Raw genomic sequence first — 16,769 nt, 5'->3', positions numbered from 1 at the left:
CGTTCGTGTGGGAAGAGCAGCTGAGACACAGCTGCTCCTGAACAAACAGTGAGCCCACAGGGGCCTGACAGCTTTTTGTTGCTCACTGCGTCACAGTTGGTGTAGAGCAGCGCCGAGGACAAAACTGGGAAATAAAGCAGGTCTCGTCAAGGTTGATGCTCTGAATGGACTGAATCAGAGGCATTGGTGGTTTATTATCTTGCTCTCTGAAGAAGGGTTAGCTCATTCCTGTGATTTCTCCACAGCAACACCTTTTATTATGTATGAAGTATCGTATTCATGCACACAGAAAAGACAACTTATTCAGCCTTAGTTTCAGATAGCAGAAAGTACTTCTAACATTTATATCTGAATATGGCTTATCTAGTATGGCAGAATGTCTCTAATTGCCAGAGAAAGTTTTAACATGGTGGCAATTAGGACGACATCTCCAGCAACACTAATATTCAAACTACATAATACACTCTACATCAAATATGTGCCTAAATGGTTACCAAATGGCGGAAATTAATAAATCATAAACTGTCTCAGGAGTCATCGCCTTACTTTGAAGCAATGGCTGATGGGAGTTTTAAACTCCAACGACCTGTAGCAGATAGCTGTGCTGCTATGCTAATATTAGCTTGTACATAAAAAAGGGGAAAAGTGGAGATAGTTTCTGTTGTGAATTTGTTTTACGTCTTTTAATAACAACACAACAGCTAGAAATGTTTTTGTAATTATCTGTACTTTCAAAAAATATAGTGTTTTTTTTGTTGCTGCATGTTTAAAGTTACTCTAAAGTACCTTTCATCGCCCCCACCGGTGCTCACGCTAATCCTAAAACATGGCAGATCCTAACAGTTTTAAACTAAGCAACTGGACGTCTGTTCTCTTAGTCGAAGACGTTTACACTTTTCCTCCCCCATGTCCACAAAATGAAACAACCATGACCCAATTGTGCTCTGAGCTACTAAAGAAGGCGTCAGCCATTAAGAAAAAAAGGCTTAATTCTTGAGTAATGGCTCACTTGAATCATTACGTTGTTCAGTGGAGTGCCATAATGGCCACATTAAGAGCTTCCCTTGAGGTTTTTTTATTGCCTGTATGTGTGATCTAATGACGCCAAGAACACAAATGACAAAAAAAAGTCCAAGAAAAGATCCAAAGGAGAAGAATAACCGGACAGTAAAGAGAAGCTGTACCTGTTTGTGATGCATTATATATGCAGGAATATACAGCTGAGTTCCCCTAAATCAGTGGTGCCCAATCTTGGTCCTCGAAAGCCACCATTCTGCACGTTTTAGATGTTTCCCTGCTCTTCTGCATGTCTTTAATATCTGCAGAACCCTGTTAATCCCTCATTTATTCAAACTAGGTGTTTCAAAGCAGAGAAGCATCTAAAATGTGCAGGATAGTGGCCCTCAAGGACCTGGATTGGGCACTGCCCTAAATGTTTGGATATTTATGACAAATATGTGCCTTTGGCTCTCTAATCAACACATGATCTTAACAGACTATACTGCTGTGAGCTCATGCAAAGATTACGTTTGTTAATTTATTATTAGTATGCTTCCTGGGTGTAATTTCTTTATCAACAAACTACTTCTGTGAAAGAACTTAGTTTATTTATTGTATACTTCTGACCTCCAGTAGTCAAACTTAAGTATTGCAGCAATGAGAAAAACGCTTCAAAGGAAATGGAAGGATGGATTTCTAGCATGGTTTTTACAAAAAAGTGCAACAAAAAAATCCTTAATTAGAGTGGACTCTCATTTTATATTCCTGTAAATTAAAAATAGGTCACTACCAAAAATTAAAACTTTATTTATGATTTCAATGTAAAGGCAGAGGCACAAAGGCACCAGCTCCCCTGTGACCCTGCACAGAAACGCAGGTAAAGGAGATGGATCGATTTAAAGAGATAGTTTAGATCTTTTGGAATAAGGTTTTGAGGAAAGGTTATGAACAAAGAATATCTTGTTTTGTTTTAGATAGTTTTTAGAAAGACCTCAGTTTGCAGAAACAAATTAAATTCTGACCAGACTAACCAGCTAACACGTAGACTGAGCTGCACCAAGACCAAAGTGGGTTGTCTTAAAAACAACTCAACTTGAAAACTTTCAAAGCAGATCATTCAAATGTTATATTATAGACCAAATTAGCAGGTAATTATGCATTACATGGTTATTTTACATTATTTTGTAAGCACAAATAACCAAATTGCGGCGCTTCCAGTTCAGTTGGTGGCTTCCTGCGATATGATAATATTTCTATTATTTATGGTAAAAAATGGTAAAAATGACCATGTAATGTGAAACTGAGGGTAGCGTGAAGGCTCTTTAAAACGTGTTTGCATGAATGTTTTTTGACATTTTGGAGCTTGGAGTTGTTTCATCGTGGCAACAGTTTGCTAGCTTTCTACAACAGGTAAGATATTAGCTGATTATAACCCTTCCGCAGAGCCCCACTTTAAAAGATCAGGCATATTATTTTAATCAAATATTTAACAAGGTGTTGATCTGTTTTGTTGCCGTCTCTTTTAGTATCAACAGATGTTGGTGTACGATCATCATTCACGTGTTGTGCAGCCTTTCTTAAACAACTCTATTGTATTTTTAACACATTTAACTGGTCATGGCTTACATCTTATTAACTTACATTTTATTCATTGACTATGGATTACTACTATTTTGCATAAAATGTTACAGAAGATTAGCTTGCTGCTTATATATGTGTATAGAGGAGATGCGGTATTTTTATATGTAAAGCTGAAAACAGTGAAAACAGCCTCCCTGGCTCCAGGTCATTCTCTCTAAGTAAACGGTAAACAAACTTGTAACCTTCTGGGCATCTTTAAGGCTGCATTTCTGTGCTTCTCCTTGGTGAAACCTAACATTCTCGACATACCGGTCCTAAATGCAGTCCACTGGCCGTATGTTCACACATACTTCACTATGTAAGGTTGGGCAGGGTTACCGGTTGCCATAGAGTCGACTGAGCATCACGCCGATGTTTACTGAGGTCAGTCAAAGCAGCAGCATGTTGGGAGGCAGGAGACTGTTGAAAGTTTCTTTCTAATTCATCCTAAATTAAATGAAAAGGGCAAAAACGTACAAGAAATACATTTAGTGAAACACTTTCTCTCTTCCTTTCACTCCAGATGTTCTTGGTGATATTGTTGCAGCTGATTTGTGTGTTTTCTGATTTGGTTCAGGACCCATAAAGGTTCTTCTAATTTGATTATTTTTAGTCCCCGCGGCCCAAACGTTACTGCTCTTTTTCAAAGACATCAGTCCCCTCTTCCACACAGGAAGCCACCGGCTCTCTCCGTCTGCTCAGAGAAAACACCAAGCCCTTTCCCATCCTCTTGAAACGCATCCTGAGGTTTTTCCATATGACACGTTTTATTAGTGGAAAGCTCCGCAACGCATCCAGTCCACTGCCACCCACCAGAGGAGGCAGCTGCCTCTGTCCCGGTGATTCACTTCATGTACAGTGGCGTACAGCAAATAAACTCTGGGTGAGAGATTTGTGGTGGCCCCCCCAAGCTGTTATTTCCACTGACTGACCGACTGACTGCCGCTTGGTGCGCAAAGTGAAACCTTTCAGCTTCATACATGAGCGCCTGGGAACGCTCTGCAAACTCACATGTCTGCATGGAAAACGGAAGACAGGAGAGATGGGTCAGGGAGAAGGTACTGTGGCACTGATCTCTCTCTCTCACACACACACACACACACACACCTTGTGTCTGGAAAGGATTGGAGTGCAGAACCGATGTTTGGTGAAATCCAACCAGTCTTCAGAGACTCCTTTTGAGGGGAAAGATCTGAACTATCCCTTTAAAGAAACATATGCATTGGTTTTTCCCTTTGGTCATCAGGAAATATCCCATGTAAGCCAATAACAGTGTTCAGCAGAACAGAAGTAATATTAAACAATCTGAAAACAAATAGATGTGAACGAACGACAGGGCCGCTTTAGGAGGTTTATTTTGGAAGAGCATCAGTGAAAGAACACGTCACAGAGGCCATTCACCAATTCTGAACTCTGTTGGTTCAGCTTCAGTCTTTTTATAAAAAAGCTGACATCATACAGGAACGAGGCACGTCTCCCTCCATGTTGTGTACGTAACGCTCAGAGCCAGATCAAGCTCCTATAAACAACAGTCTGTGTCTATATTTACAGCGCTCTACAACAGAAAGTCCCGTGGCAGTTTGAGCCACTCTTCAGATCTTCTCGCCGTCCAATTGTTTGGATCCGTACGACTTCCTTCAGATGGCTTTCAGGTGGCGAACCCTGTCCCAGCTGACATTTGAACTTTAAACTGAAAGGAGCAAAAATAATGCAGTAAGGCTCAAATCCATAGCTGTGACAGTATATCAAGATCAAATCCACTTCCTGTGCCACACAGACTGCTGACCATAAACGTTACTGTGAGACACTTTGTAAATTGTTGCCTGAGTGTCTATGTAAACTCAAGAGGCATCCACTGTGTGGCCCCACCACATGGTGAGGGCTCGAAGCTCCAAATCTGCCCCAACGCCAGCAGCTGGAAGGCCAGCTGTCTTTGGTTGTTTTGAAACAGCACAAAACTGTTTCCTGCAGCTGAAGAAGAAGGTGCAGTGGGGAGGAAGACTGAAAGATGACTAAAATTAGCACAACGTGTCGAACGTGTGCCACAGCGTTTAGCACAACGTGTTCACAACAGTTTGAACGTTTCTGAGGTTTCTGTGGAAACGTTATGGATGAATGATGTCTTACTTGCTGTAGCTCGCTTTTTGAACGACCTCCGTTTAGAGAAAGAATTTAAGCTCTGTGCACACTGCATCTGTACTACACAAAAACAAAAATTTTACAAAAATCATATATTTTTGAGCTACTTCAAGAATGTTCTTTCTCTGTTTTTTTTTAATACGTTGTCAATGTGCACATTCTCGCCAATAAGTGGCATAGAATGGATGTTTCAGTCATTATATATATATATATATATATATATATATATATATATATATATATATATATATACAAATATATATATATATATATATATAAATATATATATAAATTTTTGCAGAGTAGTGCAGATAAATAAATGGGTATTTATGTGGAATTATTTGGTTATTTGTAAATAGAAGCAGCAGCAGCAGCTAGCTGTAGCACTTTTGGTGCAACCTGGGCCACGTCTGCCAGTAATAACATAGAATGATCATATAATGCAAAACTGACCGTGATGAAGAGGTTTCTAAAACAAACTTTGGATGAACTTCTGTGAAACTGTTAAAACTGAAGTTGTTTAAAGCCGGAAACAATCTGCTTTGGTCCTGGTGTTGCTCCAACTAGCTGTTAATTTACTAATTCTTTCTCCAGTGTGAGGCCACTCAGACAGCTATCCACAACAGGTAAGATATTAATTGTTCGTAACCTTTCCACAGAGCCCAACTTTAAAATATCCAAACTATCTCTTAAGCAGTTAGTGTTGTTGCTAAGGATCATTTTTCTGTCAGTCCTTTCAGCACCGTTTTCTTTAAAGTGTCTCTTTTCACTCCTCTCTATATCTCCATCTCGGTCCTTCCCCTTTAGGCCTTTCTTTTATATTCTCTCAGCTCTACAAACACTTGAAATATTTTGCAGATACCACAAAAGTGCGTACGCAGCGTGACCAGACTTCCTGTTTCACACTTGCAAGATATCACACTCGCCATGTGCCAAACTGTCACACTGAAAATAATCTTCATATTTTCTCATGCATCAGAATTTTCCACTACAATAATTATAATATTTACATGCTTATATTCAGACTGGTGAAAAACTGTGGCATGCCAGGATAAATCTTTTTTCTGTAGTCAGTTGTTTGCCCTGTTTTAATTGTCTGAATCGAACAGAAGATGGAGAATCAAGTTCAGAGGGTTGGTCTCAAACCGTTTTAATCTAGAAAAGACCCAGTTTTATACAATCCCCTCCTGTGACATGGTGTCATTTCTGTTACAGTCCACCTTGTGCCCCACTCCAGGAGCACATCAGAAAGGAAAACAACATGGCACAGAAGGTAAAGATGAAGAAATCTACACAGGCCAGCCAAACAAAGCCGGCGTGTGATGTTTAACATTCTTCAGCTTCCTCTGTTTGAGCAGCACTGAATCAAGATCCTGGCCCAGCCGCCGACCCTTCACTGGAACCAGGAGGTATTTGGAGAGCTGCTCTGAAGCCGACTTTCTTTCTGTCAAATAACTGAGAGAAGAAGCAAACTGTGAATGGACGGCAAGCCCGGGGCTAAGTTTTTGGGGTTTTTCGATGCACATGGAGGCGATGTCTTAACAGGAAGTACTCTTGAATAATGTGTTGGAACAGCAATATAAATGTTTTTCAGAACACCTAGGGTTGCGGCTTTGGTCAGGTCACACATCGGAGAAGTAAAACAAACGCACAGCATCGTTATAGCAACTGACAACACATGCATGCTGCAATATAAAGAGGGGAAAAAAGATTTATTCCAAATGAAAATGTGGACACTGATCGCCGGCACAGAAGAACATAACATCCTGTTCAAGTCTGAAGTTTCAAAGGGCTTTTATGACCTCTCGCAGGGAAATGTTCTGGAAGCATTCATTCATTCAGATCTGGTTTATTTTTGGCCTTTTTTTCTGACACAATGATACTCACAACATGAGCTATAATGAAAACAGCCACGTTTTCTCCCCTCTGTTGGAACCTTCAGCAGCTCTTGGTCGTCCCATGCACACTTCTGTTCATCCTCATCCGCTCATGTGCGTTGGATTGAAGGTGATTTAAGCAAAAGCCACAGAAAAGTGACCATTATACTGTTTTTAAAAGGCTTCAGGTAAGCTCCTTTCAACAAAATACCGTGGGACTCCACAGAAAAGTGACCATTATACTGTTTTTAAAAGGCTTCAGGTAAGCTCCTTTCAACAAAATACCGTGGGACTGGAGTCAATTGCCCTTTTTCTACCCATACCATCACATTAAAATAGATAAACTAACACATTATACATACTATTACATGCAGGTTTTATTATAAAAACTTCCTAATGCTAACATTTCTGTTGAGCTTTAAGTGTTCCTTGTCATTTATTATCAGATTTACAGCTTACGATTTGTAATAGTTTTGCTGAGTGATGCTAATGTTTAGTCTGGCTTTGTTGAAACAAATGAGAAAAAATATTAAAAGCAGGGTACACGTTCATTGTTGCCATGTTTCTTGGTTTTTGCCATCATAGTTAGTCCTACACAAAGTGTGTGTGTGCAGCATGTAAACTATGGGATACCATGTATTTCATAATACTTTTATGAACGGAAAACTGAATCATTCTGTGTTCTTGCTAAATTTGAACAGCATCATTTGAATGTAGTCATATATAAATGGGGGGAAACATCTAATATCTGTGACTTTTAAAGAGAGTCATCATAGCTGCAAATATACAAACTAAACTCACTGAACTTCTGTCTTCTTATCATCCTAATCCCTAAATAAACTTTTACTCATAAAACACAGAAAGGTTCCTCCGACCAGATGTGTTATTCTGTCCTTCTCCATCCCTGTCCAAAGTTTCCACCGTGCAGCTATTTAAGGAAACAGAAACATTTCTACGGGGAATAGGATGGTTTTCCACCATGACCTCCCACGTAGGGATCGAGAGAAAGGTCAGAGGCTTTGAAATGAGGAAACAAGCAGGGAGTGTGTGAAAATGATAACATATTGAGCTCATCGACAAAGAGTGTACACACAAAGGACAAGTTGGTGAAAGTTATTAACTATTATACAAACATACAAGCAATTTATAATGATTTTACTACTGATATGATAAAAAGTAGGTCTTTTAGGATGTCAGATCATGTTTATGGTAGCGTCTTCCCACATTAAAATGTGACTCTGATCTCGGTCCAACTCCCTCCAGCATTCCTTCCGTCTTGTCTTCACAGCTCAGTCGTATAAAAGGTCCTCCTCTCCCGAGTCCGGAGCCAGAACGACAGAGACGACAGAGAGAGACCAACCCTCTGCTGCACCACAGAGAGGAGCGACGCTTGAACCCTGAAACGCGAGGCTCAACAGGCTCTTTTTTAAACACAACACAACAGGAAGATGGGTCATTTTTTAGAAAAAGTTGTGTTTGCTTTCTTTTTAACAGCACAGGTAAGAATTACAACCCTTTTTAAAAAAAATTTTTTTAAATGATTTCATATTATCTCCTTTTGGTGTTCTAAAGTATTTTTCACAACTTAACCTGTAATATTGCTTAGTTTATTGTGCCGACTATAACTTGGGTTCAGACAACATGTTAAAATAAAAGTGTGGCATCAAAACGACAAAGTAAATGTCATGGTCATCAGGTAAATATCAAGATACTGAGTTGCCTGTTTAATGTTTACCAGTTTTAAATGAATGTGTTTGTTTATTTTATACCTTCATTCGTTTTGAGAGCATGAGATTCTCACCAATATTTGTTTTTCTACTCAGGTTTTGACACCAGCCTGGTCCCAGATGTGTCCTCGAAGATGCCAGTGTCCACAAGACATCCCTGTGTGTCCCCCCGGGGTGCCTGTGGTCCTGGACGACTGCGCCTGCTGCCTGGTTTGTGCGAGTCAAACGGGCCAAGTCTGCTCCGAGATGAACCCCTGCGACGTCCGTAAGGGTCTGCAGTGTGACTACTCTGTCAACGTCCACAGAAGGACTGGCGTCTGCGTCTGTGAGTCGGCTGCTGCATTTAGGGACACACATGCGTACAGTGGCGGATACTTTTTTCCCTGCATGTAAACAAAAAACCCTATAATGTCTCTGTTTGTTTCGCCTCCCTTCTGTAGTTTCCGTGGGGAACGTGTGCGTTTTGGATGGCTCTGTGTATCAGAACGGACAGATCTTCTTCCCCAGCTGTAAGTACCAGTGTATCTGCCGCGACGGTCAGATAGGCTGTGTTCCACGCTGTAACTTGGATGTCATGCTGCCGGGGCCGGACTGCCCCATGCCACACAAGGTCCAGGTGCCCGGAGAGTGCTGTGAGAAATGGGTGTGTGAGCCCCAGACGGAGTCCAGTGCACTGGGTGGCTTTGCCCTGGCAGGTGAGTTGACTCCAACCGGGGTGAGACGTGAAAAAAAATGATAAAGAATAAAGAAATAAAAGCTTAAGCTCCAGTGGGAGACACTAATCTGAAAGGTTACTTTAGTTAAGTTGCTAAAGTTAAATATAACATAATGACCTTTTATACTGAACAATGTGTTTAACACTGCCAAACATTTTATCCTTCTGGGTCACTTCAGCTTTTCGTCAGGAGGAGACGGTCAGCTTTAATGGCTGGGACCCCAGCCTGAACTGCGTTGAGCAAACCACAGAGTGGGGGGCGTGCTCTCAGACGTGCGGCATGGGGGTGTCCACCAGGGTCACAAACAAGAACGATCGGTGTGAGATGGTGAAGCAGAGTCGGCTCTGCGTGGTCAGGCCCTGCGACATCCAGCAGGAGCAGCTCGCACAGCTCGCACCAAGGGTACGCCTCTTTGCCTTCAGCTCATTCGGATCTTTCAAGTGAGTACACAAAAATTGCAACATCTCATGACCTCTTCCCCTGTCCAGCAGAGAGACAGTAAGTGTCAGAGGGTGGCAAGAAGCGACACGGCCGTTCACTTCTCTTACAAGAACTGCACCAGCGTCCAGGCCTACAAGCCTCGCTACTGTGGCTCCTGTATGGACGGCCGCTGCTGCACCCCGCACAGAACCAAGACCAGCCTGGTGGAGTTCCAGTGCACCAACGGCAAAACCACTCGCAAGCCGGTCATGGCCATCCTGACCTGTGCCTGCCACAGCCACTGCCCCCGGGACAACGCCGTGTGGGACCCGTCGGAGCTGGCGTACAGTGGCCTGAGAGTGCCTGGGGTGTAGAGTAAGATCACAATGACTGCTGGCTGTTTGGAGGAAGGGCATTGTTTTATTTTCTCTTAAATAAGGGTGGTTTAACTCTCAAAAAAACAACTTTATAAAAGCAATACAATAGTCAATAATATGCAATAAATTGAAAGAAATCCACCAAAGAAGACAGAAGATATCTCACTTCGGTACACTTTCTTTTATAAAATAAGTGGGTTTTTTTAGACTTGAATGCTTGGAGTATTAGATATTTCTGTATCTCTCCTGGAGAGGTATTTAGCTGTGTCACAGCCTGTGGACAAATTAGTCTCACCTGAGCTATTGCTGAGAATTAGCAGAGCACTTAAACCTTGTGAAGCAGCCTCACCCCCTGTTTAATCAGGCAGAGTGAACTGCGTCCCCTTTCCCTGTACTTTAAATCAGGCCGATTCCGGATTGACAGCAAATTGTGCCGCGTAGATGGAAAAGGTTGATTTCAAACAACCTCTGTTTAAGAGGCTCCAAAGTATGAAAAGACAAAGAGCAGAAAAGCAGAGCCGTTTGTTCAGCAGGAGTCAGGAAAACGCAGCTTTCTGCAGCGTAACGTAGCCCGTAGATTGAAGAACGTCCTTCGTCGGTTTAAAATTTGGACACCTCGTGCCGTTAATCGTGTTGGATTGGGGCACGATTCGCAAACAGGAAACATCCGCAACGTTTTACTCACGTTGCCATCAAAATTCTCCAACTACAGACGACACATTTTTGAAATAACTAAAGTGTGGACTTTGACATGGACCCAAATAAAGGGTCAGCTGATGAACGAGAGGTCACCGTGGTGTCTTGGTGTCATTTGTAACATCTGCCTGAAGTCTCACCTTTGTTGCAACATAGAAACTTGCATAATGTCCGTCTTACGTTAAATTAATGCAGTTGTGCAGGTCTTTTATGTTATATATTAGGGACAGTATTTTCTTTTTTTGATTATTTTTGGTTAAATGTGTATGTGATAGCTGTACTTTTATTACAGTTATATGTTTGTTTGAATGCATGTGTATCAGATACACAATGTTAATTAAGTATGTGGTGTTTTTTTTTTAACTTTTATTGTACATTATTCTGCTTGTTTATAAAAATTTCTGGACATTTGTTCTACGTTTGAATTTTTAAAATAAATTTGTCATTGTAACGTTTTCTTTTTAAATCTATTAATCATTTCAGTGGATATATTTATGTATTGATTCGTTGTTAAATACAAAAAAATAGAAACTTTCAAATGTGTTAGCCAAGTTTCAACAGTGGCTCTAATAACTCCACATGAACTCAAAGGCAGTGATTCATAGGATGAACATGCAGCTCCCTCTAGTGGTGACTCTGTCACACTGCACTTGCAATTTCATTCAACACTTAATAAAAAAAGTTAAGTTAAGAGTCTGTTCATCTCAGAGTGTAGACTTGTTAAAAACGTAAATAAATAAAAGGCTGGCATTTTATTTGCATTCATTTTGTGCTACATTATTAAATCAGTCAGAAATTCCAACAGCAGCTTATGAGACACTGTGGTTTTATTGTTCATATAGTTTGGTTACACAATGAATAGGCTTCACAGACAATTTTTTATTTTTTTTTTTATCTTCATACTCTCCGCAGTTATGCGTAGCACTGTAGGCAAGTGTCAGTCTGAGCTCTGTCCAGCACTGTCCAGACAAAGAATACATAGGACAAGAAACACCCCAACGATGAACATAATAACGCGGAGCAGAGCATACTTTTGTTCTAATATCTTCCGAATATCTCTCTGTAGAATCTGTGCACAGCTGGCAGGTTGACCGGGATCAAAGTACAAGTGAAGTCTCTCATTGAAATCGCAGCTAGTGAAATATATGATGGCGCCACTGTCTGCATCAAAGAAGAACAGCAGTCCGTTTGTGTAATCTACAATCACCACCACTGTCTCGGTGTACAGATTACTGGATGGCTGTATGCCCCAGAATCCATTGCTGGCGATCAGTGGAGATCTTCCCCTCCGAAACAACGATTCTTTAAATACTGCCAACTCCCAGCCAGCTCTCCCTTTGACGTGAACCTGGTAGATGCACATCCCTTCAGAGACTTCCATAGCTGGAGAGAAGCAGGAACATCCGATAAAATGATGGGGGACTTCACTGTAGCTTGAAGGGGTGTAAGGAGCTTTTGACTTTACGCTGATGGTTTTTCCGTGACCTTTGCCTTTCTTTTTGCTCTGTGCTGCAGCTTTTGTTGTCTCCTTCCCTTTGTTCTGTTTTGTTTTCGGCAGGCTTTCTTTGCTCGTCCCTATGCGAGCGCTCTTGTCCACGTACGCTTCTTCCAAATGGACAGTGTCGTGGTCGCCGTGCTCTGTGCACAGGACGCAGGCACGGGTTTGATCGCTCTTGCAGAAGAACTCTAAGATCCGGTGGTGTTTCTTGCAAATCTTCTCCTCCAGCTTGTGCGCCGGATGAGTCAGTTTGTGTGATTTGAAAGCCACAACTCTCAGATGAGGGTCTAGATGTGCGTCACAGAACGAGACCAAGCACACCAAGCAGGTTTTCGAGGCCCTGACCTTGTTGTCGGGGCAACAGTCGCACGGCACCTGACCAGGCTTTATTTGGGAAGCGCCGTCTGCTTTCACAGAATCTTTCTTGAACTTCTCCACAATGTCCCTGAGCTCGGTGTTGACGCTGAGTTTGAGGCCTTTGCCGAACTTGTCGTTGCACAGGGGACACTGGTGCTGCTCCTTGGCCGCCCAGTGCTTGGTGATGCAGGTCTTGCAGAAGTTGTGTCCACACGGGGTGGAGACAGGCTCGGTGTAGACCTCCAGACAGATGGAGCACGTGAGCTGCTCCTCGGACAGGAAACTGCTGGATGCGGCCATGTCTAAAGGGCAGGTTTGAATGTTTTAGATCATCAAACGTTATTTTGTCTGAGAAGCTCCAGTAAGTGCTACTGATATTAATCCTTTCATACGGTGGCCGACAGATGCGAATGTGCTACGAACAGCGAAACTGCACTGCAAGCACACGAATGATGCAAACTACGAAAAAACAAGTGCAAGAAAAATGCTGCAAAACCCAAAAACACCAGCAAGTAAGAAAAGTTCCAAATTTTCTCCACAAAACGGAAGTGCAGCAGATCACCAGGGGGACTCCAGGTCCCCCTAATGTTGAATTGTTTCATTAGATTGGACTAATATGACACATCCACCTCATGAAACAACTCAACGTTCATTTTTAATCACCTGGTCTCAAGGAATGGAAGCTATTGAGATTTTTTTTAATAAAAATATTAATAAAGAAAATAAAATGCTTTAAAATCAGATAAAATTAGGTGTGTCTAATGAAACAATTCATCATTAACTCTTGGTCAGAAGTTCACATGACATGGAGGTTATTTAATTTTTGCTTTTCAAGTGTCATTGGTTCATTCATTTGTTGATGGTCCCTAAGCGAACCACCATGATGAGGAGGAGGGAGACACGGAGGTGACCTGACCCACATCTCACTGCCGAACCGGGTCAAATGGCAGGAAGACACCGCTGAATCCAACCTCGAGTCCCTCTGGTGGTCTGCTGCACTTCCGTTTTGTGGCGAGAGAGAGTTTGCAGCTTTTCTTACTTGCTGGTCTCTCTTTTTGTTTGTTTGTTTTGGCAGCATTTTTCATTTGCATTTGTTTTTTGTAGTTTGCATCATTCATGTGGTTTGCAGCACGTTTGCACCTGTCGAACACCGTTAATCCAAGCTACAAAAAAATGACAAGTAGGCTGAAAGATCATAAAGGCACAGGTATAACTGTGTAGCTTGGCAAAAGTTTTAAAGACGTTTAAACCTAGACTAATGTTACATGGACGCCAACATTTGGACAAGACTGGCAGGAGCATTTGAACAAAGATGGGGTTTTTGACAGCATTAACACACAGCTAAACTTAAAGCAACAGCTCACATCTTTTGGAGCAAGGTTACAGACAGCTGAATAACCTCAGTTTGAGGGAATAGTTTAGTTCTGTAGAGAGGAGTGGCGCCAAGACCGAAGCTGCCATCTTAAACCTCCAATCTTAGAAATCTGAAACCGTGTTTTTAGTTAAGTAGGTTCAATACCTTCCGACCAGTGCGTAAAGGTATTTTACCACTGGAAAAAAATAAACAAACACTGCAAAAGATAGCCACAGAAATCATAAAATCAGTATTGGGGTCAAGTTTTATGTGTAGCTGCTGTTTAAATGATAACATTTCGCTGACACCTAATGGGGAGTATAAATATGTGACGCGAGAGTCACTATTTACAGATGATAAGAGACTAATGTCGCGTCTGCTGCTGATCACTGTTGTATCCTGAAGTGTTAGACAACAAGCAGTGCTTCAACAGGTGAACAAAAGCACTTTAAACTAATCCCAGGACCGGTCCTTACTTCAGGTTGTCCAAACGTCTTCTGTCAGCGGAGCACTGAACACTAAAGATTTTAATCCCCTCAAACTTCTCCACTTGTAAACCATTTTGCACTGCAGCATCATAAGACAGCTTGAACAAATAAGTGTTGTCAAACAAGACATTCTGGTGGGAGAAGCATCTGCATGTTTTTCAAATGAACGTATTGGAGAAAGGCGACGGATCAAACACATTTTTTGCACTCTGCAAGTTTCAAAGATGACTTAATGTTTATGACGAACCAACACATAAAATTTGTTTAAGAGAGAGAGGTGACCTCACCTGTGTGTGTGTGTGAAGCTGTGCTCCTCTGTCTCTCGCTGTGTGTGTGTGTGTGTGTGTGTGTGTGTGTGCAAACAGAAAGCTTTGTTTCGTTTCTCTGTAAATGATTCAGTTACGCTCCTCCTGCTCTGTCACGTGTTTCACTACATGTTATGCAGAGCCAGAACTACAGGTTCTTGTTGCTCTAATCATGACAGGAAAACTCAAAACGGCATTTAGCTGCTCCTGACCCTCCACACACACACATTACAGGGGACAACGTGCAGCTTTGCCCTGCTTGCAGTAAATCATCCGGCAGGCTTCAGGCGAACTTTAAAGAGGGGGATAAAAAATGATTGCATGTATGTTCTTTTATATCAACAAGCTGTGTGTTTGAGAAAGATGTTTGCAGGAAGCTGAAACCAGCTAGAAGATTGCGCAACGTTTCAGACTTTGCACTTGCTTCAGCTGCAGAAACTCAGTTTGATTAAGGTTTTTTTGTTTGTTTGTTTGAGTAAAATGACCAGGATTAGGGCCACCGTGACACAAAAATGACTTTTGAAGTCAGTATTCCGATTAAAGTCAAAATTCCAGGATTTCTTTTTACCGTGGCCCCGATCCTCTTCCATAGCTATATGCTCAAATGCTACTCTTCTTGTAAAAGTGAGAGAAAGTCTCCTCTGCATTTCATATATCTGAATCTAGAGAAGTGTAGTGCAGACACGAACGACAACAGCCCTGAGTGTCGCGGAGCCACGATTCAGCTCTGAAATATTGATTTGTTAAACCTGGGGATTGTGTTTTGGAGGTGATTTTGTAAGGGATGATTTTAGTTGTGAGGAAGAGTGCAACAGAAAGGTTTTTACTTTTATTTTTGTATAGATCCAGAACAGAGACGAAGACGAAGAGAAGAAAAGAGGACGATACGAGGGATTTAAGAGATGATTAAAGAAAGTGGGAGCATGAAACAACTCATATGTAGCCAGAAAAAGAAAAAAACAAGCTCTTCTCAACACATCATTCAGAGTCTTGAGATCATTAAGGCGAGGGGTGATAATGTTTTTGCCCACGTCTGTGTGCGTTTGTTTGTCTGCCTGTTAGCAAAATACCCCCTGAACCACTGGACGGACTTTAATGAAACTCTCAGAGTGTAACCAGTGGAGGAACATCTACAGCTCAGTCAAGATGGTAGTAGCTGAGAGTCATTAACTGGGCGCAGCTGTAACCTCTGGGAGGAGCTACGACTCTCAGCATAAAACGATTTGAGCTCAGATCTCTGAAAGTCGGCGGTGATATGGGCCTTTACTCCTGACGTTCAGGCCTGTTTTATTTCAAATTGTTTTACGACTGGTGGCTAATACAAGTCTCAGGAACAAGGCTGGTTTGTAAAACCTCTTTTCTGATGGTCAAATGTTAAAATTACACCTAGCTTCTTTTATCTGTTTGACAATTTGGGAGAAATATTTTCTCATAAATTCAGCTTTACTTTGCTCGTCTCGCTTCAGACATGCATAACTCAACGTCAAGCTTGAAACTGTTTCTACAGTGGTAATTAAAAACAAGTACATGCGTTGGACTTTTTAATCCCCCCTTTTAAAAAAAAAAAAAGCTTCACAGGAAGCCAGTAAATCCTTATAGAACAGAGCGGCGTGTAGAAACAAATAGTTCTGTAGCAGCTCAAACATCGTCAGTCCTTCTAATCAGCACCTGACTTAGAACGTTTGTTTAATCCAGGTAGAAGGAAGACATGAAAAATGCAACGACTGATAGAAGACGCAATAAAAAGGTAGAAAAAGAGACTTAAAGCAAAAAGTAACAGGTGCAGACAAAGAAGCTGAGAGCTGATGGTCGAGGTGAGTCACTGTAAGGGAAAAATGATTAAAAAGGAGGGAGAGAAAAACTGGGGAAGAAAACATTTATTAATTAACCAGTTTAGTAACTGAAATTAAAAGCTTAAAGCTGCTCTTCCAACTCATCCCGCGTGCCTGAAAGCTCTTCAGATGCGCTTACTGTCCCTGAAAACCTCTCTACCAACGAACAGCCTCACCTTTGTGTGCTTGTTCCGCTCTGCTGCAATAAAAACAGGAATGATATCTATGGGGCGCCGTTTGTAAAGGAGCTTGTGCTAAAAATTCATGCCTAAATTTTGTCACATTTAGCTTCAAACACTGTTTAAAAATGTAGTGTTGATTTTCTGATGTCACTTTTTACAACATTTAGCGCCGTTTGTAAAGG

The 16,769-nt window shown here is 41.6% G+C and overlaps 2 protein-coding genes across 3 annotated transcripts; one reads left to right on the top strand and one right to left on the bottom strand.

The window, feature by feature from the left end:
• Positions 1–7,986: 7,986 nt before the first annotated feature.
• Positions 7,987–11,081, top strand: ccn3 (cellular communication network factor 3). Of its 2 annotated transcripts, none has more exons than XM_037980597.1 (5): positions 7,987–8,134; positions 8,459–8,687; positions 8,803–9,057; positions 9,257–9,480; positions 9,570–11,081. In XM_037980597.1, the coding sequence occupies exons 1-5, from the start codon at positions 8,084–8,086 to the stop codon at positions 9,870–9,872; spliced, it is 1,062 nt and encodes a 353-aa protein (XP_037836525.1). In that variant the 5' UTR covers positions 7,987–8,083; the 3' UTR covers positions 9,873–11,081. The 2 variants fall into 2 exon arrangements, with proteins under 2 accessions (XP_037836525.1, XP_017265384.2); XM_017409895.3 differs by having other exon boundaries at positions 9,567–11,080.
• A 295-nt stretch (positions 11,082–11,376) lies between these two features.
• On the bottom strand, positions 11,377–16,117 carry LOC108232228 (nuclear factor 7, ovary-like). Its single transcript, XM_017409858.3, has 2 exons — positions 14,556–16,117; positions 11,377–12,728 (listed from the first exon to the last, which is right to left on the bottom strand). Exon 2 carries the CDS (start codon positions 12,724–12,726, stop codon positions 11,509–11,511), a length of 1,218 nt encoding a protein of 405 aa, XP_017265347.1. The 5' UTR covers positions 12,727–12,728; positions 14,556–16,117; the 3' UTR covers positions 11,377–11,508.
• Positions 16,118–16,769: the final 652 nt, after the last annotated feature.

This window comes from Kryptolebias marmoratus, linkage group LG16, assembly GCF_001649575.2.
Source record: "Kryptolebias marmoratus isolate JLee-2015 linkage group LG16, ASM164957v2, whole genome shotgun sequence".
Classification (NCBI taxonomy): domain Eukaryota; kingdom Metazoa; phylum Chordata; class Actinopteri; order Cyprinodontiformes; family Rivulidae; genus Kryptolebias; species Kryptolebias marmoratus.
The sequence above is the reverse complement of the archived record's forward strand: the minus strand, read 5'-3'. Positions and strand labels throughout refer to the sequence as shown.